Source organism: Mixophyes fleayi (assembly GCF_038048845.1).
Source record: "Mixophyes fleayi isolate aMixFle1 chromosome 4 unlocalized genomic scaffold, aMixFle1.hap1 SUPER_4_unloc_4, whole genome shotgun sequence".
Taxonomy (NCBI): Eukaryota; Metazoa; Chordata; class Amphibia; order Anura; family Limnodynastidae; genus Mixophyes; species Mixophyes fleayi.
The window spans coordinates 307,220-332,305 of NW_027445890.1; the positions used below are offsets into that span (position 1 = coordinate 307,220).

Below are 25,086 nucleotides of genomic sequence, written 5' to 3' on the forward strand. Positions count from 1 at the left end.
GCAAGGGTCAGGGCAACAGGCAAGAATCAAGTCCACAAGAACAAAGCCAAAGGTCATACACAGGAAGCCTAATAGAAATATTTGTTCAAGCACAGCACCAGGCTAATACACAGAAAATTGGAACTATAACCGACAGGGAGGCTAAGCCATCCATGCCTTATATACAGAGACTGATCAATGGCAAAACACAGAGGACAGCATGATAATCGGCCCCATGAGCTGTTTAATTAATTAATTCAAGTACTAGCGCACGCGCCTGGCTGCCCCTAATGTTGGGACGCGGCGCTATCACTCACAACGTCCCCACTCTTGTCTAGGAAACGGCCGGGGCGAACCAGTAAGTGACAACCTGGTCGCCGAGGAGACGGCCGGGACACTTCCTGCAGGCTCGGAGAATCGCGGTGGCATGAGGATCGAGAGAGGAGGAGAAAGTAGTGGGGTCAAGAGCATCTAGATTGCACCTAGGAAAGCTAGATTTGGGTGAGAGGGGAGGGCAGGAGAAGAATGTAAGGGGTGCTAAAAATGGTACAAAGCGTGCAGCACAATCCCCTATCCCACCCCCAGTTACTCACCTGATCCCGAGGGAATACTATGGAAAACCACCTCCCATGATCTGAGGCTCGCCTTGCTCCTCCTTCTCCTGCACGCCACCGGTACGACCCTTGCACGGGGAAACAAACTGGAGGCTCTACTACCCTTCGACGAAAGGGCAATGTCCGAGGTGACGGCTGCGAGTCAGAGACACTGACTCTACCCCGGCTGCCGACACCTTATTTTGCTCTAGTCTAATACTTCGGCGCCGAGAGTACGAGGGCCTAGGAACAATCCCGCCCAAGTACTCCACCCACCAAAAGGTGGGAGCCCGTTCTGAAAAAGGGGACTTAGTGTTTTACTCACCTGATCACTCCTCTCCTTAGCTCCTGACTCCTTGCGTCCTAACGTCACCTGTAATGACACTACCCAGCCTCCCACCAACTCCAACTGTGAGGCTATGGTGGGGCACTCTTACACTGTTACCAGCGGATCCACCAGGGACCTAACCACAAACCAACTAGGGGTCAGGGAGAGACTACGTTTGTCAGAATCACTAGGTGGAATTGATGATACCTGCCAGCAGTTGGCGCTACTGAGTACTTAGGCGCAGAGTCTAACACGCCCATGGTTTTCACCAGGAACCACCGCAAGAAGGTATGGACTTCGCTGCAAGGGACATGCAAGTCGCGGCCCTCAGTATCAGTCAGCTGGCGAGGTAACAATTGACAAAAAAGGAGAAAAATAAAAGTGTGTCTTAGAATAGAGGCACTCTAATGGCCAGAATTTTTTTAAATATATAACTTTATTAATTTGCATTCAAAAGTATATTATTTATTTATTATATGGAGAGTGTTTTCTCGTAGGCCTGTAGCGAAATATTAAAATAGAATGTGAATTGTATTTACCAGGTTAATATGTACTGTTAAGAAGGTAGAAACAGGAAAAAATACCTTGCTGCGCTGCTACTCTGAAGTATAGCTGATACTTCTAAATGTACTAAAGAGAACAAATTGGATTAACTGGGATGTCTGCCACCTTTGGTCATTGGCGGCATGACGTCCTATAAGTGATATATTATATTGTACCAATAGTCACTATATATGGTATGAACGTATTATACGGGACCCTTAAAATATAGTGAAATATAGAACTCAGTTATCCATTTCTAGTTATACTTTACAGGTCCACTTTTTTTAAAGTCTGTTTGGTAAGAAGTATTTTTGTATTTCAGAACAAGTGATATTTATTCAGAGCTAATGTTGCTCAATTACTGCAGCAAAAGAAGTTGCTTATTTATAAAGTTTCAGTGGGAATTGTTAATCCAATCCACATCAAACCATTACTATTGAGTAAAAGTTTTTTCCCCCAAATGTCTATTTCTAGAGTATTTGTATAGCTCAATTATTGTCATTGGTACATGTATATAATACTCAAAACTTCATTCACTCCACCTTTTAGGGATCATTGGTCACTTCCCCACGTTTTAGGGACTGATTTTCTATCTAGTATATATTTACTTGTTCCTTAGTATAGATATCATTCATACAGAGCTACTTTTTTGGAATTCTCATTCACACATTACTTCAATGAAAAAGCGCTATATCTAATGAGCATCACTTCATAGCTACTTAGTAGTTGGTTGTCTCTCTAGATAATCTTAAATGCTTTCACAATCTAAATCTATCATGAGTAGCATACGCAGCGTCCGTCGACGCGCGTTTCGCTAAGAGGCTTTTTCGAGGCAAGCCGGGATGTGTGTTAATTGGCTTTATAAATGGGAAAATCCTCCCATAATTGGTGACGTCACTCAGCGACATTGATAGCAACCGTCCGGTCATGGGACTGCATCAGCCAATAATCTGATTTGCTGACGTCGCCTAACGATGTTGATGGCAACCGTCCGGTCATGTGACTGTATAAGCGAATTGTCTGATTTACTAGCGTCACTTAGTAATGTTAGTGGCGACCATCCAGTCATATGATTATTCCAGCCAATTAGTTGATTTAATTTCAGGTGAGGTATTTATCTGTATTGCAGTCATAAGAATGCTCTCTGTATTGTATGGTGGTCATAGGAATGCTCTCTGTATAGTATGGTGGTCATAGAAATGCTCTCTGTATAGTATGGCGGTCATAGGAATGCTCTCTGTATAGTATGGTGGTTATAGGAATGCTCTCTGTATAGTATGGGGTCATAGGAATGCTCTCTGTATTGTATGGTGATCAAACTAATGCTCTCTGTATTGTATGGAGGTCACAGGAATGCTCTCTGTAAGGTATGGCGGACACTAGGAGGCTCTTTATATTGTATGTGTGTGTATATATGTGTATGTATGTATATATATATATAATTCATTTCGTGTGGTGGTGATAAGGGGGCCACTGTGATAAAGATGGCTCCATGGCACGGTGTGATAAAGGAGAAACTGTGATGGAGGGCACAGTGTGATGATTGGGCAGTGTGATACAGATGGTACCGTTACATTTATGTTTTAATTTGTTTCAGTGAGTTTTATTTCAATAACCAATTAATTTTTATACAGCTAGCATGTGATATCTGCATTTAAAGTACTTTGATTCTATGGAGGCTTATTACATAAAGATCCTTACAAAGCCAGACCGAGAAGAATGGGGAGGGAGGGGGCTTCAGTGCGGTCTAGAACTTGTAAAGCGCTAGCCACGCCCCCCACATAAGGTTGATCACGCCCACTCGACGATTGGCACTCCCACTTAGATGGGGGGCGCCGGTTCCCTGTCTCGTCCAGGGCACTAAAATGGCTAGTTATGGTAATGTCAATACTCCATCTCCTGGAGGGTCATCCGGTCTGGTGGAATGGGTTAAAGTATATGCCCCCATGGGAGAGAGCAGTGGGGGAAGCTGTGTCGGAAAAAGAGAGCCAAGTTTCAGTGATGGCTAGAAGGTAGAGGGGCCTATTTATCAAAGCTATCCGTCTTTTAATTTAGCGGTAAATCCTCGAAAACAACAGTTTTCGGGTATTATCGGCTAAATTACTATGTATTATTCTAGCATCGCTGCAGATATCTCAGATATCTGCTGCTTTGCATCTCTCATCGTTTTACTGAGCACTCCCCATAACAGTGCATGGGAAGTGCTCAGTAACTCTATGCAACAGTGACCGAAACTTAGCTTTCAACCATGTTAATATACGCCATCTGAAGCTGGCGAACATTAACATGATTGAAAACTTTCACTGAAAACAGCTCTGCTCAGAAGAGCAGAGCTGCACAGCGCATGTGTGAAGGGATCACATGATCCCTCCATGTCACTTTCCGCATGTTCTTCATTCAGGGATTTCTGTGCGCATGCCCGAGGTCACCGGTCGAAGCATGCGCAAAGGGATTGAAAGAGGGGTGAGCAGTGTGGAGAAGTGCCCCGGCGACAAGGCGGCCGAGAGGGAGGCGCAGGACAAAGCTACTCACCAGTCCAGCGGTGAGTATTCATTCCTCCCTGGAAAGGTCCCGGTGGCAGCGGGCAAATGAGCCAATCCCGGCTTACTTCCCGCTGCTGGCCAATCAGCGGCCGGGTCGGCGAACCAATCCTGGCTCGCCTCCGGCCATTCAAACTACTGGTGCCACCGCTAGCCAATCAGGGCTCGCGGCAACGGCTGATATCGTCAGTGTGCCCGCGGCTTTTTCTGTCGCCGGGCGCCAACGCGAGGGCTGTGCGGCGGCGGAGGGGAAGTAGGAGGACGTCGCGTCCAGACGTCCAGCAGCGGCGGAAGCGTTAGGGAGCCCTTGTAAGGGCTGTGAGCTACCCTGATGCCCGAAGACTTCAAGCAAGACGCCGGAGCAGAGATCGTCGGTGGGGAGCCCTTGTAAGGGCTAAGAGCGCCCCCGCAAAGCAGCCTTTGACAGCGCCAAACAGGAGAAGAGGCGCCGGCGGTTGGAGAGCCTGGAAGACCCGAAGAAGGCGGGTCAAGCTGAGTTTCCTGCGCGGAACAAGTGAGTACCAATTACTCTTTTAGCAGGACGCTAGGACCTGACGTAGAGTACGGAACACTCGGTTCCTAAGTAGGTACTAAGAAGAGTTCTGGAGCGGTTTATAGAACCCCATCCATCCGTCCGGAAGGGCACCCAAGTTCAGGACAAGACGGGCTTAACGGCCGCGGGCGCAGGCCTGTGGGGCACAGCGTCTCAGGACGTGAGAGTGGTCGGTCTAAGGTAACGTCCGGTGTGGTGAGTTCCATAGCGGTCCCTCTGGATCGGGTAAGTAACAGAGGTGTTGGGAAGGGCTGTCATTGTGCTGTCTCTCTTGTCTTACAGGTGCTGATCGGAAGACAAGGTAAGTGGAAGGAACCAAAGGGGGCACCAACGGAGAGTTAATAAATTTGAGAAACTTTTGAATCCGCATCTATGGGATGGGGATTGAAAAGTTTATACTGAAAAAGCGAAGGGTAATAATAGACCCCTAAGAGAGATGGAGATGAAGAGGTTGCGGACAGAGGGCAGTTTATTGCACATGACACTGCAGTTCCAGAGGGCACAGGAGAAAGCGAGGGAGGGAAGTGGGGAGATATGGATGAGATTGGCAGGGTTACTTGAGCGGGGAGGTGGGTTGTGATTAGGGTAGGACGGGGGGAGCTGGGGGTGAGGATGGGTATAGGACTTGAGCAAGGAGACATGGGGCACATTTATCAATCATCGGCAAAAGTGAGAAATAGTTATCAATCCTTATCGCATGGATAAGGATTGAACTATTTCTCAAATTTATGAACAACAGATCATAGGAACAGCTGTTTCGAAAAACTGCTGTTTCTGTGATTACAAAAAAATCATACTTACTCCCCCTCTTCGGAAGAGCTGTCTCCGGATCTACTCCTCGTTCTCTTCATCCTTCAATTGCGCATGTGCATTTCGAAGAACTGCACATGCGCACAGAGATCCCTGCTCTGTCTCTGCAACTATCGTTGCAGAGATAGAGCTGTAAGTGACAGGGAGGGATCCTGTGATCCCTCCACACATGCGCTGTCCAGCTCTGCTCTTCGAAGCAGAGATGACAGCATTGGATTTTTTCGGAACTTGTTAGATTTGAGCTGGGAGCAGTCACCATACTGTTGAATGTCAACTACTCCTAAAAACGAAGATGAGTGCAAAGCAGCAGATATCCACGATATCTGCTGCAATGCACCTTTCATAAATTTGCGGAGGACACCCAGGAAGCTTAATTTGCCGGTAAGAGCACTATCATGCTTTCTTAAATATACCCCATGGTGAGAGACAGAGGGTAGATAAAGGAGAGGGAATGGAAGGACTGCATGGAGTGGAGGAGGGGTATATGAGAAGGGGAGGGGAGCATGAGGGAACAAAGAGTTGTGCGTGTTTATGATGACCACAGTTTAGCTTAAAAAGGAACAAAAAGATTGTAACTGTGCTCTAACACTGCCCACAAATTATGTTACATGTGAAAACTTAAGTTGTGTTATTTTATGTGTCTCTGGATAAAAGGTAATCTGTCTGCTCTATATTGCTTGGCATCTGTGAGGATACCAGGGTAACGCATAGCCCATGTTTGTTGCCAGCTTACTGACTGGCCCAAAAGCAACCTTATTTGCCAAGCTATCACCTGCCTCAGAAAGGGAAACCTTTTGTCCTATGATATAACCCTGAGAGACCATATTCTAATGGCACGGTGACATACATGGTTATACTATACACGTGGAGCATTTTGGAGAAGTGTGACTGGCATATTTCAGAGAACAGGGGGACTCCAACGGGTACTGGACCTTTATTGATGCTGCTGGGTACTTGTGTGATGGATTGATATCGGCTTAGTTTTAAGAGAATACCAATAAAAATAAGAAAAAACTAAAATGTGAAGAAAGTGTTGACTGCAATTTCTGGCTGTTCGGTGGCAACAAATGATCGGCGGATCCCAATAACTGGTGGTGAGCATGGGGTTAATGGTGGCTGTTTTTTCCCACACAGTAAATAGAACATCTGTTTGAACGCTGCGTGGAAACAAAGTAATGCTTTCCCGCTCAAATCCTTTCATTCCCGAGTTTCTAATAAGACTTAGTATACCGTTGATCTGGGAAGTACGTTACTACTGGCGGGTTAATTTGAAATAGTCCACAGTTTATTTAAGCCAATCAAAGGAGGGGGGCATGCTTAACTCATCCAATCATCGTGCAGCGCTATGTCTAAATAGGATTGTTAAGCTGCCGTCTTTAATATTCATTATAATTTTGAATAATGGCTAGAACTAAGCAAACCGCTCGCAAGTCCACCGGCGGGAAAGCTCCCCGCAAGCAGCTGGCGACCAAAGCTGCCAGGAAAAGCGCCCCAGCTACTGGCGGCGTGAAGAAGCCTCACCGCTACCGTCCCGGCACTGTTGCTCTGCGAGAGATCCGCCGCTACCAGAAGTCCACCGAGCTGCTGATCCGCAAGTTGCCCTTCCAGCGCTTAGTACGTGAGATCGCCCAGGACTTCAAGACCGACCTGCGCTTCCAGAGCTCAGCAGTCATGGCTCTGCAAGAGGCCAGCGAGGCTTATCTGGTGGGGCTCTTCGAGGACACCAACCTGTGCGCCATCCACGCCAAGAGAGTGACCATCATGCCCAAAGACATCCAGCTGGCCCGCAGGATCCGAGGGGAGAGAGCATAGATACTCGTCCCTCCTACGTACACAGCACAAAGGCTCTTTTGAGAGCCACCAAATGCGCATTCGAACGAGCTGTATCCTCCCATCTACCCAGCTTTCCGACATTATATGACCTGGGAGGGGCGGGTGCTTTATACATGTTGAGATCTAAAACCTGTTTTAAAAGTTATCCCGTTTTTTTAAGTGTTACTGTAACGTCCCTAAAATTCATTTTAACAACAGTTCTCCCTTCGGTGCAGGACGAAACATTGCCTGGGTCTATTGTGGAGGACTTACCTGGCCGGGGCCATCGTCATCCCTCGGGCGGCGGTCCCCTCCGTTCAGCCGGGACGGTGAGCCAATCAGGGCTCACCTCCCGGCCATTTCAAAAAGAAACATGGCGACGGACCAATCCGGGCCCGCCATGTCATCACGTGGCGTCGCGTCGACGCTACGTGATGACGCTAGCGCGGCGCCGACTATTTAAGTCGGCGCGCGCGCCGCCATGGGCAGTTCGACGGCGGAGAGAGTCAGAAGAGGACGTGTCGCGGAGACCTGCGGGATCAAGACCAGAAGAGAAGGCAGCGGAGACCAGCAGTGGCGGCAGAGAGCCCTTGTTAGGGCTAAGAGCGCCTCTGCTGCCTGAAGACCGGCGGGATCAAGAACAGAAGCCGGCGGCAGAGCGTAGAAGCGGCGGCAGGCGGGGAAGGAGTCCAGGAGAAGCTCCCCGAAGACAGCCCCAGGTAAGGCCTTGCCAGGCAACTCCTCTCCTGGGCCCGCGCCCGCAGCACATACAATAACGTCGGGCACTAGGCTCGTGGCACAGTCGGGCACAAGGCCCGTGGCACGTGAATTAGGGGCACAAGGCCCAGGGACCTGGGCACTAGGCCCCAACGTGGTAGTGGGCCAGTAGGCCATTAGTATCTATATAAAGGGGACAAGCCCCTGTTAGTTAGAGAGGGGGACTCAGAGCCCCAGGTGTACAAGGGCACAAGGCCCTTAGGTAGTTAGTGGCCTAGAGGCCATAGGAAGGCCAGAGGGCCTGGTTAGGGGCTGGTAGCCCATCTGCTATTAAGGGCACAAGGCCCTCAGTTAGTTAGGAAGGCCACAGGCCTCAGGCAGGGGCTAGGACCCCTAGGTAGTAGGGCACAAGGCCCTAGTGAGTGGGCTCAGAGCCCTGAGTTAGAGAGGGGGCTGAGGCCCATTAGTCAGAGCAGAAGGCTCTGTGTGTAGCTGGGCAGAGACCCATGGTGTGTAGGGCATAAGGCCCTGGTGGTGTGAGGTAGAGGCGTGGGAGCCTCGTGAGAGTAGGCGCGGTCCGGTGTGAGGTGAGCACACGTGGTTAGGAGGTACGGTCGAGCGTAGGCTCCTGTGGTGCTGTAGCAACCTGCTGGTTGGCTAGCAGCGGTGTGTTCGGGTAAGTAGCGGGCAAGGTACTGTATACTGTATCTATTTATTCTGTCTGTGTGGCGAGTGTAGTTTACATTACAGTATTTTGGTGTGCTTTCTAACTGTGTCCAGGGGCAAGACGTCAGGCCCCCATTAAAGGTAGGCTCTTGTTTCCTGTGGTTTTCCTGTGCTAACCCGTGCTGTGGGGGACAAGTGTAAGTACCAGCATACACATAGTCAGGGGAGAACACATGTAGTTTCCCTGTCCCTTAGGTCCCCGGGGTCACACTGGTACCCAGAGGGGGTGGCTGAGTGAGTTGGTGGCAGTACAGCACACCTTGAGGCAGTTCCAGGGGCGGCCGTGGTTCTGATCAAGGGTCCTCAAGGCCGGTTCCGTGCAGGTGGACCTGTGGTTCCGGACGTAGGGACACGTGTGAGATACCCGAGTACAGGCAGTCGGGCGGTTCAGTTCGATCGGCTGTTCCGTGCGGCAGTCGGCCCGCGGGTTAGTGTGCTGTTTTACTGAGCCTCAGCCGGGCTTAAAGAACCCGTACTTAGGGCCTGTGTGTGACTCCATAGCAAGAAGGCAGCTTCTTGGTACGACCTGGGTGAGGGGGTTAGGAACCGCCCTCCGGTTTAGGCTGTGAACACCGGCTGGTGTTCCCCGTAGCGTGTAACTAGTAGTTCCGTTAGTGCACCACATTTAGTTAGTCCTAGTGTTTGACTTAGTTGCGTTGCCGACCATTAGAACGTTGTTAGGGTCGGGTCGCCGTTGTAGTTAGTCCAGTTTTGTGGGTGCCATCTTAGTTCACGGAGAGCGTAGAGGGAGGCTGTGTGTTCTTGTCATCCGCAGGAGTCGGGAAGGTGCAGGAGAACCGGATCGGAAGTGGGAGTGTCCCGGTGAGTATCACGCTCGATTCCTCCTTTCGGTTAGGCCCTCACCGGCAGGTGTGTGAGGCACTTGAGGCGGGATTAGTCCTCGGATTAGTCTTGGCCTTCAGTGCCTGTAGTCCCCCGCGTCTTGGCAAGAACAAAGTGAGGAGGCGGCAAGGAGCTTGGACTGACCGTGTCCTCGTCCCTTGCCGTAGTCTCGGACAGCCCTTACTTGGTAGACTCGGGTTAACTGTGTGTTTCCCTCTTAGGTGTTACTTGCGGGCGTCCGGAGAAAACCCAAACCGGGACCGAGGTGGGATCCAGTCATCCACGCGGATCGTGGTAAATTAGGAGGTATTAGGAGTTAGTCGCCCTGTGAGGCACATCTCCTTTAGGGACCTTACATTTTGGCGTAGTCGGCAGGATCCGCGTTCGTGATGACGGATTCACGACCAACCACGCCTTCCCCCGAGCGCAACCCGCCTAATGTGATGGCTGTGGGTGCCGCGTTGTCCCACCTGCCGAAGTTCGATGGAAAGAATCTTGCTTTCGCCGACTGGCAGGAACGGCTGCATGGCACTGCCCGGTTGTATCATATCACCGGTGCCATGAAGGTGGAGCTGGCTCTGAACGCCCTGGAAGGGGATGCCAGGAAGACGGTTCTTCTTCGACCCAAATCAGATAGGGACACCCTGGACGCCATCTTCAAAATCTTGGGAGGATTGTACGGTGACACCTCCTCTGCGGCAGTTCTGAGGAAGAGGTTCTTCGGGCGTGTGCAGAGAGAAGACGAGAGTCTGACCCAGTTTGGCAACGCTCTACTAGAATTGGCGGGAGAACTCTGGCAGAGAGACCCACGGGGGTCGGCCGCCATGGGAGACTCGGATGTGCTACTGCGAGACCAATTTGCCCTGGGGCTCTGGAACGTGCCACTCCAGCACATTCTACTGGACAAGGTGCGGGACCAACCTCACCTGGCGTTCCAGGAAATACAAGCGGAGGCTGTGTCCCGGGACAGAGATGATCACTACGGGCCTTACGCGGTAGCGCCCCAGCAAGTCCTGCTCACCAGTAGCCCGTCCGAAGCAGAGGCCCAACCGTTGGAGAGTTGTGTGAAAGATCTAAAGGAAGCTCTCTTAGCCATGAAGGAAGAAGTCGCCCAATTGCGGCAGGAAGTCCGTCGGCCGAGGGATCGCCGAAGTGAAGGGGGACCTATAGAGGAACGGCGAAGCGCCCCCAGGTCCCAGCAGGGCCCAAGACCGGGCGTTCGCTGCTGGAGATGCCAACGCGTGGGACATTATGCCCGAAACTGTCCCGAACCTCCAAACCAGGCACCGTTAAACTAGAGTCCCTCGCGGTGAAGGGGCCACCCGCGGGGGAGATGGGGGCAAACCCCAACTTCACCAACTCTGCTGATTTGGTGGGGGAGTGCCCTACCGTAGTAGCCACGTTAGGGGGTAAACCACAACAGTGTCTGCTGGACACGGGGTCTCAGGTGACCACTATGTCGGAGCGGTGTTTCCTGGAAAACTACGCTCACCTGCAGAAGAGCCGGGCCCAAACGTGGATTAAGCTGACCGCCGCCAACAATTTGCCCATCCCTGTCGTGGGAGTAGTCTGGTTGGAAATTGAAGTATGCGGACAGACCTTGGGAAAGAAGGGCATTCTGGTGGTTGGTGGAAAAGAGCTTCGTCATGGCCCGGTGATCCTGGGGATGAACGCCCTACAAAATTTGGATCAGGCCTTATTCCACGCCAAAGGGGCTCGATACTGGAGAGAGTTGGACGTACCCCGGCCCGTGCAGCAGGTTTTCCAGAGAATGGTACGACGGTGTGATGAAGAACCGACTGAGTCGGGACTGGAGCTCCTTGGCTACCTACGGACCAACTATCGACAGACGGTTGAAGTACCCCCTGGTCAGGAGGTGCTGCAATATATGGAAGTGAGGACAAACCGGAGATTAGAGGGAAGAGTGGTGTTGGTGGAACCGGTCAGTCCGGAACGAACGGCGGAAGGACCTCTTGTTGCCCGTGCGTTGGCCAGGGTACATCGAGGAAGGGTACCCGTGCGGTTATGTAATGTGCAGGACCATACTCAGACGATGGGGCCTGGTACGACTGTCGCTCGAGTTATCGCCGTAGAAGCAGAACAGATTGGAGATGACCGGCAGATACTTCTCAAACCCGCGTCATGACAACAAGGGGGCTTGGCGGTCCAGGTGGAGGGTGACGATAGCCTGTCCCGCGAGTGGAACGGCAACACCATTTTGGAACAAATGGATGTTTCCTTGGAAGGGATCGAGCCTCGAGATGTTACCCGTTTACAGCAGATATTGTGGGCCAGACAGAAAGTGTTCTCCCGAAGTGAAGAGGATTTTGGGTACACGGAGGAACTGGAACATAATATCCGTACCGGAGACAGTCTGCCCATTAGGGAGAGATATCGGCCAATCCCGCCCAAGTTGTACCAAGAGGTCAAGCTGATGATTAGGCAGATGTTGGATAGCCACGTGATTACCGAAAGTAAGAGCCCGTGGGCAGCTCCTATCGTCTTAGTACGGAAGAAAGATGGCGCTATCAGGTTCTGTGTGGACTATCGGCGATTGAATAGTTGTACTGTTCGCGACGCGTATCCATTGCCCAGGATTGAGGAATCGCTAGCTGCGCTAGGAAAGGCGAGATATTTCTCCACTCTGGATCTTGCCAGCGGATACTGGCAAGTACCAGTGGCGGCAGAGGACCGGCAGAAGACGGCCTTCATCACACCAATGGGTCTGTTTGAGTTCTGTAGGATGCCGTTTGGGCTCACTAATGCTCCCGCCACCTTCCAACGGTTAATGGAGAGATGTCTGGGAAACCTGAACTTCGACGCTCTCCTGATCTATTTGGATGATATCATCATCTTCGCTCCCACGGTCAAGGAACATCTGGATCGACTCGACGTCGTCCTACAGCGCTTGGAGAAGTTCGGCCTGAAGTTGAAGCCGCGAAAGTGTCATCTTCTGAAATCTCGGTTGGAATACCTGGGACATATTGTGTCCCGGGATGGGGTGAGCCCCACTCCGGATAAGGTTTCTGCGGTGTTGGACTGGAAGATCCCTCGAACGGTGACGGAACTGAGAGCATTTCTGGGGTTAGTGGGCTACTATCGGAGATTCATCAAAGACTTCGCGAAGGTGGCTGGCCCGCTACACGAATTATTGAGGGGCGTTGCCACTACGGCTAAGAATCAAGCCATAGCCTGGGGAGACGCTCAGGAAAAGGCGTTCACGACGCTCAAAGAAGACCTGACGACGGCTCCAGTGCTGGCGTACGCTGACTTCGAAAAGCCCTTCGTTCTGTATACTGATGGAAGTCTCAAGGGCCTGGGGGCCGTGCTAGCACAAGTCCAAGACGGCAAAGAACGGGTCATTGCCTACGGAAGCCGGAGCCTGCGGGATTCAGAAAGAAACCCCGATAATTACAGTGCCTTTAAGCTGGAGTTGTTAGCAGTGGTTTGGGCAGTAACCGAAAAGTTCACGGAATACTTGACCGGCGCTGAGTTCGACATAGTGACCGATCACAATCCCTTGGCCTACTTGGGCACGGCCAAGTTAGGGGCGCTGGAACAGCGCTGGATGGCTCGGTTGGCCAAGTTCGGATATAAGATCCGGTATCGACCCGGAAAGGCTAATGGGAATGCGGATGCGTTGTCCCGTTATCCCCTGCAAGGGCCGGAGGGGCCTAGTGATGAGGACAGAGAAGGGGAGGAGATCCCGGATCTGACCCAGTTGACATCTCCTGTTTGTGCTCTGAGTGTGCCCAAGACGACCGTAGATTGGGCCGAACGGCAGGCTCAGGATGCTCCATTGCGGTGTGTCCGCCGATGGAAGCAACAGGGACATTGGCCCTCTAGTGAAGAACGGCGTCGACTGTCCATAGCCGGACGACGGCTATTGCACAGATGGGATCAACTGGCAGTGAGGGAAGGGGTGCTAGTTCGCCGAGCCTACCTGGAGCAAGAGCTCCGTCCTGTATGGCAGGTGGTGCCTGAGTCCATGGCGCGGGACTTGGTACTGGAAGCCCATGAAAAAGGCGCTCATCTCGGGGCGGCCAAGACCCATCAATGGCTACGCAGGCAGTACTGCGTACCTGGCGCCAAGGCGTTGGCGGAAGAGGTCTGCCGAGCCTGTCCACGATGTGGGGTAAGTAAGGCTGGGGAGCAGCATGCGCCCGTGCAAACCATTCAGACGGGGCGACCCTTGGAGCTGCTTATGATTGATTACGTCCTGGTTGGGGAGTCAAGTAGTGGTCATAGCTACGCGTTGGTCATGACCGACCACTTTACAAAGTTCACCGTCGTTGTGCCCACACGAAATCAGACGGCGGAAGCAGCTACGCGCGCCATTGTGGAGCACTTCATTCGGAGATATGGGTGCCCGGAGCGGATTCACTCGGATCAGGGAGCCTGTTTTCAGGGACGCCTCATGGAGGGTCTGTGTGACACTTATGGGGTACAGAAGTCCCGGACCACTCCTTATCACCCTCAAGGTAATGGCGCCTGTGAAAGGTTCAATCGGACCTTGCTGCAAATGCTCAGGGCTCTGGGCAAAAGAACCGCTGGCCGGAGTACGTGCAGGACTTGGTGTGGGTATACAATAACCGGGTACATAGTACCACCGGTTATACCCCATACTTCCTTTTGTTTGGGCGGCCTGGAAGGGAGTGGCGTGATTTGGAGTTGTCCGTCCCCGAAGAAGCGGACAGATGGACTCCCAGCGGCTGGGTGACCGAGCAGAAGAGGAAGCTGAAGATTGCCGGGGACGTGGTTAGGGGGCAGCTACGGTCCAAAGTCCATCACGGGCCAACCAACAGCACGGCTTCCCCCTTCGTAGTGGGTCAGCGGGTACTGGTAAGAGTTAAGAGGTTGGGAAATAAACTCAGCGATCGGTGGGAAGTGTTGCCACATGTAGTGCAACGGCGCATGGCTCCTGACCTTCCTTTGTATGAGGTGGTTCCTGCGGAAGGGACTGGAAGACCGCGGGTGCTACATCGGAATATGTTACGTCCCTGTGGTTTTCTGGATTTGCCTTCCGACGTCCAGGAGAGAAGTGAGCCAGATCCTATACCCGCCCCGACGGGGGTGGATTGGTGGGCACCAATGACCGCTGACGACGTTGTTACTCCGGATGCTACTCCAGTGGACCTGGACCTTCCGACACCGCCGCTTCAACCCAGAAGATCGCAGCGGCCAAACTTGGGCCAGCCTGGAGGACGTTATACTGACCCGGATTTCGTGTGGACCAGGGTTTTGTCGGCATGGACTGCTGACATTAAAAACGGGGGAAATGTGGAGGACTTACCTGGCCGGGGCCGTCGTCATCCCTCGGGCGGCGGTCCCCTCCGTTCAGCCGGGACGGTGAGCCAATCAGGGCTCACCTCCCGGCCATTTCAAAAAGAAACATGGCGACGGACCAATCCGGGCCCGCCATGTCATCACGTGGCGTCGCGTCGACGCTACGTGATGACGCTAGCGCGGCGCCGACTATTTAAGTCGGCGCGCGCGCCGCCATGGGCAGTTCGACGGCGGAGAGAGTCAGAAGAGGACGTGTCGCGGAGACCTGCGGGATCAAGACCAGAAGAGAAGGCAGCGGAGACCAGCAGTGGCGGCAGAGAGCCCTTGTTAGGGCTAAGAGCGCCTCTGCTGCCTGAAGACCGGCGGGATCAAGAATAGAAGCCGGCGGCAGAGCGTAGAAGCGGCGGCAGGCGGGGAAGGAGTCCAGGAGAAGCTCCCCGAAGACAGCCCCAGGTAAGGCCTTGCCAGGCAACTCCTCTCCCGGGCCCGCGCCCGCAGCACATACAATAACGTCGGGCACTAGGCTCGTGGCACAGTCGGGCACAAGGCCCGTGGCACGTGAATTAGGGGCACAAGGCCCAGGGACCTGGGCACTAGGCCCCAACGTGGTAGTGGGCCAGTAGGCCATTAGTATCTATATAAAGGGGACAAGCCCCTGTTAGTTAGAGAGGGGGACTCAGAGCCCCAGGTGTACAAGGGCACAAGGCCCTTAGGTAGTTAGTGGCCTAGAGGCCATAGGAAGGCCAGAGGGCCTGGTTAGGGGCTGGTAGCCCATCTGCTATTAAGGGCACAAGGCCCTCAGTTAGTTAGGAAGGCCACAGGCCTCAGGCAGGGGCTAGGACCCCTAGGTAGTAGGGCACAAGGCCCTAGTGAGTGGGCTCAGAGCCCTGAGTTAGAGAGGGGGCTGAGGCCCATTAGTCAGAGCAGAAGGCTCTGTGTGTAGCTGGGCAGAGACCCATGGTGTGTAGGGCATAAGGCCCTGGTGGTGTGAGGTAGAGGCGTGGGAGCCTCGTGAGAGTAGGCGCGGTCCGGTGTGAGGTGAGCACACGTGGTTAGGAGGTACGGTCGAGCGTAGGCTCCTGTGGTGCTGTAGCAACCTGCTGGTTGGCTAGCAGCGGTGTGTTCGGGTAAGTAGCGGGCAAGGTACTGTATACTGTATCTATTTATTCTGTCTGTGTGGCGAGTGTAGTTTACATTACAGTATTTTGGTGTGCTTTCTAACTGTGTCCAGGGGCAAGACGTCAGGCCCCCATTAAAGGTAGGCTCTTGTTTCCTGTGGTTTTCCTGTGCTAACCCGTGCTGTGGGGGACAAGTGTAAGTACCAGCATACACATAGTCAGGGGAGAACACATGTAGTTTCCCTGTCCCTTAGGTCCCCGGGGTCACACTGGTACCCAGAGGGGGTGGCTGAGTGAGTTGGTGGCAGTACAGCACACCTTGAGGCAGTTCCAGGGGCGGCCGTGGTTCTGATCAAGGGTCCTCAAGGCCGGTTCCGTGCAGGTGGACCTGCAGTCGGGCGGTTCAGTTCGATCGGCTGTTCCGTGCGGCAGTCGGCCCGCGGGTTAGTGTGCTGTTTTACTGAGCCTCAGCCGGGCTTAAAGAACCCGTACTTAGGGCCTGTGTGTGACTCCATAGCAAGAAGGCAGCTTCTTGGTACGACCTGGGAGAGGGGGTTAGGAACCGCCCTCCGGTTTAGGCTGTGAACACCGGCTGGTGTTCCCCGTAGCGTGTAACTAGTAGTTCCGTTAGTGCACCACATTTAGTTAGTCCTAGTGTTTGACTTAGTTGCGTTGCCGACCATTAGAACGTTGTTAGGGTCGGGTCGCCGTTGTAGTTAGTCCAGTTTTGTGGGTGCCATCTTAGTTCACGGAGAGCGTAGAGGGAGGCTGTGTGTTCTTGTCATCCGCAGGAGTCGGGAAGGTGCAGGAGAACCGGATCGGAAGTGGGAGTGTCCCGGTGAGTATCACGCTCGATTCCTCCTTTCGGTTAGGCCCTCACCGGCAGGTGTGTGAGGCACTTGAGGCGGGATTAGTCCTCGGATTAGTCTTGGCCTTCAGTGCCTGTAGTCCCCCGCGTCTTGGCAAGAACAAAGTGAGGAGGCGGCAAGGAGCTTGGACTGACCGTGTCCTCGTCCCTTGCCGTAGTCTCGGACAGCCCTTACTTGGTAGACTCGGGTTAACTGTGTGTTTCCCTCTTAGGTGTTACTTGCGGGCGTCCGGAGAAAACCCAAACCGGGACCGAGGTGGGATCCAGTCATCCACGCGGATCGTGGTAAATTAGGAGGTATTAGGAGTTAGTCGCCCTGTGAGGCACATCTCCTTTAGGGACCTTACACTATACTGATTCCTAGAGTAACTAAAGTACGTCTGGGTTACCCAATGGGCGAGAGCTGATTCATACTACAAGCCGTTAAATAGATGCTGCAAGACAGACAAAATATTCGTACAGGGGATGGTGGTGGTACAGTATAGGAAAACCTGTTATCCATGACTTACAGGGAATGTGAATACAGCCCGATCAGAGAGAAGGTGGGTGGCTCTGAAAAGAGCCTTTGTGGTCTCAGGATATCACGGGTGAATTATTTGGCGCTGGTGTATTTGGTGACGGCCTTGGTGCCCTCGGACACGGCGTGCTTGGCCAGCTCTCCGGGCAGCAGCAGACGTACGGCGGTCTGGATCTCCCTGGAGGTGATGGTGGAGCGCTTGTTGTAGTGAGCCAGGCGGGAAGCTTCTCCAGCAATGCGCTCAAAGATGTCGTTGACGAAGGAGTTCATGATGCCCATGGCCTTAGAGGAGATGCCGGTGTCGGGGTGGACCTGCTTCAGCACCTTGTAGATATAAATAGCATAACTCTCCTTCCTGCTCTTTCTCCGCTTCTTGCCATCTTTCTTCTGGGTCTTGGTGACGGCTTTCTTTGAGCCCTTTTTGGCTGCTGGGGCAGACTTGGCTGGTTCAGGCATTATAGCGACAAAACGATCCCAATCACAATGTGCAGAAACTGTTCCTGATACCTCCCACAGCCGCTCTATTTATAGGCAGCCCATGTAAATGAGACCCACAGTCTGCTCTGTGCACTATTGGATGTTGTGCGATGTCAAATCCCACCCGCTGCTGCGGATTGGTGTTTGTTTGAACTTGAGCGGCACTAGCTAATTTGATAGCGGACAATGAGAGAAGGGTGTCTGTCCCTACAGCGTATAAATATACGGAGGCGGGACAGATAGCCTTATTGTTGTAGATTGACTTACACATAAGTTGAAATGTCTGGAAGAGGCAAACAGGGCGGTAAGACCCGTGCTAAGGCCAAGACTCGCTCATCTCGAGCCGGTCTCCAATTCCCGGTCGGTCGCGTTCACCGTCTGCTGAGGAAGGGGAACTATGCGGAGCGTGTGGGAGCTGGCGCCCCGGTGTATCTGGCAGCGGTGCTGGAGTACCCGACTGCTGAGATTCTGGAGCTGGCTGGGAATGCCGCCCGTGATAACAAGAAGACCCGCATCATCCCCCGTCACCTACAGCTGGCTGTGCGCAACGATGAAGAGCTCAACAAGCTACTCGGTGGGGTGACTATCGCCCAAGGAGGAGTCCTGCCCAACATCCAGGCCGTCCTACTGCCCAAGAAAACCGAGAGCCATAAACCAACCAAGAGCAAGTAATTTCCTGCTGGATAATTGTCCCCACAACACAAAGGCTCTTTTCAGAGCCACCCACCCCGTCCCTAAAGAGCTGATCCACGACTATAACATCCCGCTTTAGCTGTGTGTTAACTCGAGTTAGACGAGGTTACATTGTAATGCTCGTTAGATAACGGACACAGTTGAACTAAACTCCCCCATCCAGATTGGCGGTGTCGTCTATTAAACAAAAGTGAACCATATATGGCACTGTCACGGTGCACTGACGTTACGTTTAAACAAGCTGCAGACACTTTATAATAAGACGGCAGGAGTCAGTATATACGGCTATAATCTCTTTTCTCGCACCACCGCCGGAAAGAAACAGCTACTCTAGAGCTCAGCTTCATAGCGCACACATCCACCCCCATAGAGTAACAGAAAAGTGTGTGTGGAGGGGGATATATACTATATAGCTCTGTCGAGACCGAGTGGGTGGCTCTGAAAAGAGCCTTTGTGTGATTGACAGGAGTGCGGCTCCAAGTTACTTCTTCTTAGGAGCAGCCTTCTTCGGCTTAGCTGCCTTTTTAGCCGGACTCTTAGCCACTTTGGGCTTAGCTGCCTTTTTAGCCGGGCTCTTGGCCGCCTTCTTGGGTTTCACAGCAGGTTTCGGCTTCTTAGGGCTTTTTACTGCTTTCTTGGCTGCTGCCGGTTTCTTGGCCTTTTTCGGGCTCTTGGCTGCGCTGGGAGACTTCTTCGGGGACTTGGGCACTTTCTTGGCTGCCGCTTTCTTGGGTTTAACCACCGCCACCTTCTTCTTAGCTGCCTTATCCTTGCTCTCCAGCTGCTTCTTGTTCAGCTTGAAGGAACCGGAGGCGCCGCTGCCTTTCACCTGGATCAGGGTCTCTTTCGTCACCAAGCTCTTGAGCGCCACTTTCAGGCGGCTGTTATTCTTCTCCACATCGTAACCTCCAGCAGCGAGGGTCTTCTTCAGGGCGGCCAGGGAAACACCGCTGCGCTCCTTGGATGCGGACACGCATTTAACAATCTGCTCAGACACGCTTGGACCGGACGTTTTGTTGCCCTTCTTGGAGCTTCCTGCAGCTGCTTTCTTCGGCTGACGCTTTCCCTTGACGGGGGCCTCTGCTGGAGCAGCGGGCGCTGCGGCGGGAGCTGTCTCTGACATTTTCCGTGCACCAAATAGAAACAAAACTTTTACATGCAGATAATCATCAACTGAGTTGTTATATAGAGCCCAGGAATGCGAAGCCATTGGCTGTGGTGAAGAGCCAATCATGTGCGCAGATTCCGGGGGTATTGTTACCACGCCCATTATCCTCATGGACGCCGTTCTAGAATGTCGGCTCCCGCTTTGTGTTTCTATGGCTGAAAGAAATGAGTTTAATATGAAGTGTAATAATACCGGCTCGTTGTCCTTTATTTCATCAGCACATTGTGACGCCCTTTCGTCGTGTGTAGACTTTTTATATTGAGGAACCCCGGGCAAATACACTGAAAATACACCCAACACCCCCATCTCCCTAAATCTCCTCTCTGTATCTTAACTTATGATCAAATACGTGGATGCGCCCAAAGAAAGCTCCCGGATCCCCCAGTGACTGAGCAGAGTAAACCTTCCTACTTCTCCTTTTATGTCATGTTTCACTTCTCACGTCTTATTTCTACCTTTTTAAACCTTCAGACTCGTGTGAGACTGTCACGTTACACAGATGTTCCATACTGACAGGCATACAGTCATGCACCACAATCGTCAGCTCTGTATATGTCCAGTAATCACTATTCCCGATTTAACATTTGCGACAGTCTCCTACCAGACAACACTGAAAGGATGGTCACACGGCAGTTTGAACACGGAGCATGCAGAATGCAGCCACCGCCGCTGAATAAATGGTCACACACTGGTACAGAAAGTGAGTGAAAGTGCAAGCAGCGCTTTATTCCCAGCCTGAGAGCTCAGAAAACAGAAACATATACTGAGTTAACCGAACACATCTACGTTCTGCGTTCTAACAACAAAAGGTCGCCCTGATTGACATTACAGGACCAAAATATAATTGTACTACAACGGCCTGAAAACTGGCAGTGTTGGTATGACTCAGGAACCTGTTGCTTGGTGCTCCTCCCCTATTTCCCTCAAGTTCCCAATCAGGTCCGCCTCTCCTGTATAAAAGGACAGCTTGTCTAGCGTGTAACTTAGTTCGTTTGTTGTAGACGGAAAGAAGATTACCTTTGAACATGTCTGGCAGAGGGAAAGGCGGTAAAGGACTCGGAAAAGGAGGCGCCAAGAGGCACAGGAAAGTCTTGCGGGATAATATCCAGGGTATCACAAAGCCCGCGATCCGCCGCCTGGCTCGTAGAGGAGGTGTGAAGCGTATTTCTGGCCTCATTTATGAAGAGACCCGTGGGGTGCTGAAGGTTTTCCTGGAGAACGTCATCCGGGACGCCGTCACCTACACTGAGCACGCCAAGCGGAAGACTGTCACCGCTATGGATGTGGTCTATGCTCTGAAGAGACAGGGCCGCACTCTGTATGGATTCGGAGGCTGAGCACTGACTCCTCTCGTCTAATTTCATTACACACACAAAGGTCCTTTTCAGGGCCGCCCATCTCTTCCATTAGAGAGCTGTAATATTGCCCTAGTACTCGGTAGAATGTGTGGAATTCTCCCCACTATATATCGGTGATCTGTTTAACTTTTGTATCCTCGAGGATACACGATTAGCTATTTGAAACATATGCAAAGGTGATCGCTGCGTGTCAGTGTTGCCTTAGAAAAGTTTGTTAATAAGAGACTATCGCGTCCTGCTGGTAACAATGCACGATTGTAAAGCATACCAGATTATATAATAATTACATCTTGCACAGATACCTTTGCTGAGTAAATGTGACCAGTGGTATTGCAGTCTGTGTAAAACATTAAACGGTGCAACTCACGATTTGAACAATATATTATCTTTCCAGAAAACTCTAAATATGTGTCCCTATAATTGATATCTTGGTGCAGACTTTATAATATATGTGAGGTCTGGTAAGAGCAGGGAGATGGCATGAATGAAAGTAAAGTTTAAGTCAGCCTGGCTCATTCCCTCTTACATTTCAAAGGACAGCAGAAAGCATTCACCACAGAACTGGGTATTTGTTTTAATCATACATACAATAGTTTTAATTCATAGCATGGGACAATGTAGCACTGTGAAAATGGAGATGTGATTGCCACTGTTCATGCAGCGGTTATGATACATAGTAAATATAATATGTGATTTGACACTGTATATTAAATCTGTTCTTTGTTTCAGTCTGTACACTTCCCTGCATTCTAAGAGAGACTGTTACAATGTGCCTCAATACAGATGTTAGTCCTGTTTTTGTATTGTGACATATTAGCTGTATAACTGACATATTAGCTGTATAACATTGTTCTCTCTTTATTAGGAGCGAAGATTAGGGGGAGAAATTATATTCATAAATAATGGACACATGTTTGTTAAGTATTAATATCAATTATAGGAAGTATATTTAGGAAGGATTAGATTTTTCTTATGTGGATTATAGGAAACATGCATGCGCTCTCGGATCACATGGTCCCTTTGTGTGTGATTGGCAGCCCCCCCCCTCTGATCTGGATCCCTGGTGTCTTGTTATGTGTTAAGAGTTACTTCAATGACAGGACATTGTTTACAGTGAAAGCTTTTGTCTCCTATAGCGGTTCATTGCAGCTTTAAAGTTATGTCATAGATGAGGTTGCTTTGCATTCCACTACATGTCACATAGTAGTACAGGCAACTTTATCCCTGATATCACATTTCATATATTTGGCTCATAATCTCGACAGCCAGCAAACCAGTCAGACAGCCAGCCACAGGGTTAACCAGGAGATAGGCATCGAGAAGCCCCGTCTGCCAATGGGTTACTTGCAATTGGGGATTTGGGGTTGGGGAAGTCACCCAACGAATGTCAGACAACAACTCTGCTACCACTATTTTGCACATATGCGTGGCCCAATTTCTCCCCTGTTGCCTCATACTTTGCTACATGACAGTGTCAACCTCCACTCTAGCTGAGTGACCGCACTAATGAGTTCCAATGGGACATCCAGGAACTGTGTACTGCTGTCTACCCCACCACCAGAACCAGGTGAGATCCTTACGGGACAGATCAGTGGCTTAGGCCAGAGTCTTTGGACCTGGAGGAGGAAGATGTGCTTGGGATAAGTCGAGACACTGAGTAATAAGGGTTAAATGTGTGCAAGAAGTGGCATAGTTTTATAACAACTGCGTTCAATACACCACTGGGTACACACCGTAAATTTTAGTGTTCAACTGCCAGGGAAGGGAGATGCAAGACCTATCACTCACTCACATCCCCTGATAATGAAGAAAATGGAACCAACCAGCTGTGTCTAGCAGCAGTAACCACCAGTTGGGGGTAGCTCACAATGTGGTTAGCAAACGGTTGCACCAAGGTCTGTCGCTAGCAACGTCAGGAGCATGACGCTTGGGACAGAGGGTGCAGGTATGCATGAAGAGGCTGAGCTACAAGTTGAGTGATCGCTGACAGGTAACACCGTACGTAGTCTGAAGGCACATGTATCCAGATGGCCGGTGCATGATATAGTGCCCGAACATGGAGATGGACGGGTGACAGTACAGCACAGGAATATGCTGCGACCCTGTTTATTTTCAGAATCACACTTGGTGGTACCAATTGCGGAAGAACAAGTTGACCCACTGGTGGTGATGGACGACTTCTGGTTCATGTTCCCACACATTGAGGATGTAGCAAATCCCCCACCTGCCAAAGATACGGTCATCCAGACCCCTCTTCCAGTCCTAGTAGGAGACAGCCCCACAGGGCCTTGCCCGCTATCCTGCCTCCCATAAGGCCCCTGAGGACAATCTTGGGTAGCCCCAGCAACCGGATTGCAAGTTACGTGTGGTCTTAGACTCTCTTTATAGGGACTACAAAGGACAAAACAGTGGGAGTTTAAGAGCCAGGACTGGCGACACTTTGGTTCCGGTTGCATCACGGTCCATCGAACTGCGTGTGGATGACGTCATCCGGTGATATCCCTAGACGGCACGTTATTGGAACAACGCGGCTCCCCTTGAGGGGCATTATGCAACACCGCTACTGGTGGACAATTTAGGTGTTCAGCGAACAGTGAAAAAGAGGACAAAGAAGTCTACTACGAATGTACGATGGAAGTGTTACGACTAACGGTCTTATATTCAACCTGTAGAATCAGGTAGAGAGTTCCTCACCTCTAGCAGCCGCCTTCCACGTAGAGCTTGTTATGCTCAAAGGTACTCGGATGCCCCCAGGACTTATTCTCGCGGTGGTACAGGTGTATGAACGTACCGTAGCGTAGAGTAATGTGGTGTAGAGTCTAGCGTGGTAAAAAGACAGGCCAAGGTCTGGGTCCAGAGCAGATATCATGGTCAAGGTCAGGAATGGCAGCAGACTGGGATAAAGCAGGAACAAAGCAAGGGTCAGGGCAACAGGCAAGAATCAAATCCACAAGAACAAAGCCAAGCACAGCAGCAGGCTAAGACACAGAAAACAGGAACTATAACCTGCAGGGAGGCTAAGCCCTCACTGCCTTATAAACAGACACTGACCAATGTCAAAACAGAGAGGACAGCATGATAATCAGCCCCAGAAGCTGATTAATTAATTCAATTACTTGCGCACGTGCCTGGTTGCCCCTAATCCTGAGACCCGGCACTATCACTCACAGCGTCCCGACTGTTGTCTAGGCAACGGCCGGGGTGATACAGGAAGTGACGTCCCGGCATGGAGACAGCCTGGACACTTTCTGCGGGCATGGATAGTTGCGGTGACCTGAGGGACCACCACGACCTGTTACAGTACTTCCCACCCCCCCCTTGAGGAGGGATCAAGGAACCTCAAAAACCAAGTTTTCCAGGGAATTGTTTAAATAATCTCTTGAGCAGTCTGTCAGCGTGCAGGCGCCTCTCAGGAACCCAAGAGCGTTCTTCTGGACTGGATCCCTTCGGATGCACCAGAAAATGGGTTTGTCCCTGAATCCGCTTGGAGTCGAGAATTTTTCCACAATAAATTCATGAGAACCATGCAAGTTGACTGGTCGGGGTTTGGGTTGTTCAGGAGTCTCAAACTTGGAGGACAAGACAACAAGTTTCAGGAGGGAACAGTAAAACATATTAGGGATTCTCAAAGAAGGTGGAATCTTCAGCCTGAAGGCAACAGGGTTAACTTTTTTTAACAATAGAAAACGGTCTAATGAACCTAGGTCCCAATTTCTTGCAGGGTTGTTTGAGCCTAATATTCCGGGTGGACAACCAGACTTTGTCTCACACCTTAAGAGAACAGTTCCTGAAATGACGATCTGCAAAAAAAATTGACCGAGAGGTGGCCTGAAGCAGGGCGGAATGGAACTTCTTCCAAATAATTGTGAGATGGGAGGCTGTTTGGCGTACCCCAGGAGAACCAGAAGAGTTGATTGAAGCAAGAGAATTAGACCTGGGATGGAGGCCATAGTTGCAAAAGAATGGAGATGTGCGGGTGGAAAAATGGCAAGAGTTATTATAGGCAAATTCGTCCCACGGAAGTAAAGAAGATCAATTGTTATGACATTTGGAAAAATATAATAAGATGAATTGTTCCAATGACTGATTGTCTTTTTCTGTTTGACTGTGGATGGTAAGCAAAAGACAGACTGATGTTGATGTCAAGGTGGTTGCAG

General features: G+C 51.2%; 5 protein-coding genes across 5 annotated transcripts; 3 read left to right on the forward strand and 2 right to left on the reverse strand.

Moving 5' to 3' along the window:
* The first annotated feature begins 6,745 nt into the window (after nt 1-6,745).
* Nucleotides 6,746-7,185, forward strand: LOC142111680 (histone H3). Its single transcript, XM_075193839.1, has one exon. The coding sequence runs from the start codon at nt 6,748-6,750 to the stop codon at nt 7,156-7,158; it is 411 nt and encodes a 136-aa protein (XP_075049940.1). The 5' UTR covers nt 6,746-6,747; the 3' UTR covers nt 7,159-7,185.
* A 10,123-nt stretch (nt 7,186-17,308) lies between these two features.
* On the reverse strand, nt 17,309-17,689 carry LOC142111715 (histone H2B 1.1-like). The gene has a single exon (XM_075193871.1). It carries the CDS (start codon nt 17,687-17,689, stop codon nt 17,309-17,311), a length of 381 nt encoding a protein of 126 aa, XP_075049972.1.
* A 300-nt stretch (nt 17,690-17,989) lies between these two features.
* On the forward strand, nt 17,990-18,382 carry LOC142111716 (histone H2A type 1-like). The gene has a single exon (XM_075193872.1). It carries the CDS (start codon nt 17,990-17,992, stop codon nt 18,380-18,382), a length of 393 nt encoding a protein of 130 aa, XP_075049973.1.
* A 502-nt stretch (nt 18,383-18,884) lies between these two features.
* Nucleotides 18,885-19,526, reverse strand: LOC142111733 (histone H1.01-like). Its single transcript, XM_075193887.1, has one exon. The coding sequence runs from the start codon at nt 19,524-19,526 to the stop codon at nt 18,885-18,887; it is 642 nt and encodes a 213-aa protein (XP_075049988.1).
* Nucleotides 19,527-20,596: 1,070 nt separating this feature from the next.
* Nucleotides 20,597-20,908, forward strand: LOC142111717 (histone H4). The gene has a single exon (XM_075193873.1). The coding sequence runs from the start codon at nt 20,597-20,599 to the stop codon at nt 20,906-20,908; it is 312 nt and encodes a 103-aa protein (XP_075049974.1).
* Nucleotides 20,909-25,086: the final 4,178 nt, after the last annotated feature.

Coding starts and splice junctions, on each gene's coding strand:
- LOC142111680 (XM_075193839.1), top strand. CDS start 6,748: ATGGCTAGAACTAAGCAAACCGCTCGCAAGTCCACCGGCGGGAAAGCT.
- LOC142111715 (XM_075193871.1), bottom strand. CDS start 17,689: ATGCCTGAACCAGCCAAGTCTGCCCCAGCAGCCAAAAAGGGCTCAAAG.
- LOC142111716 (XM_075193872.1), top strand. CDS start 17,990: ATGTCTGGAAGAGGCAAACAGGGCGGTAAGACCCGTGCTAAGGCCAAG.
- LOC142111733 (XM_075193887.1), bottom strand. CDS start 19,526: ATGTCAGAGACAGCTCCCGCCGCAGCGCCCGCTGCTCCAGCAGAGGCC.
- LOC142111717 (XM_075193873.1), top strand. CDS start 20,597: ATGTCTGGCAGAGGGAAAGGCGGTAAAGGACTCGGAAAAGGAGGCGCC.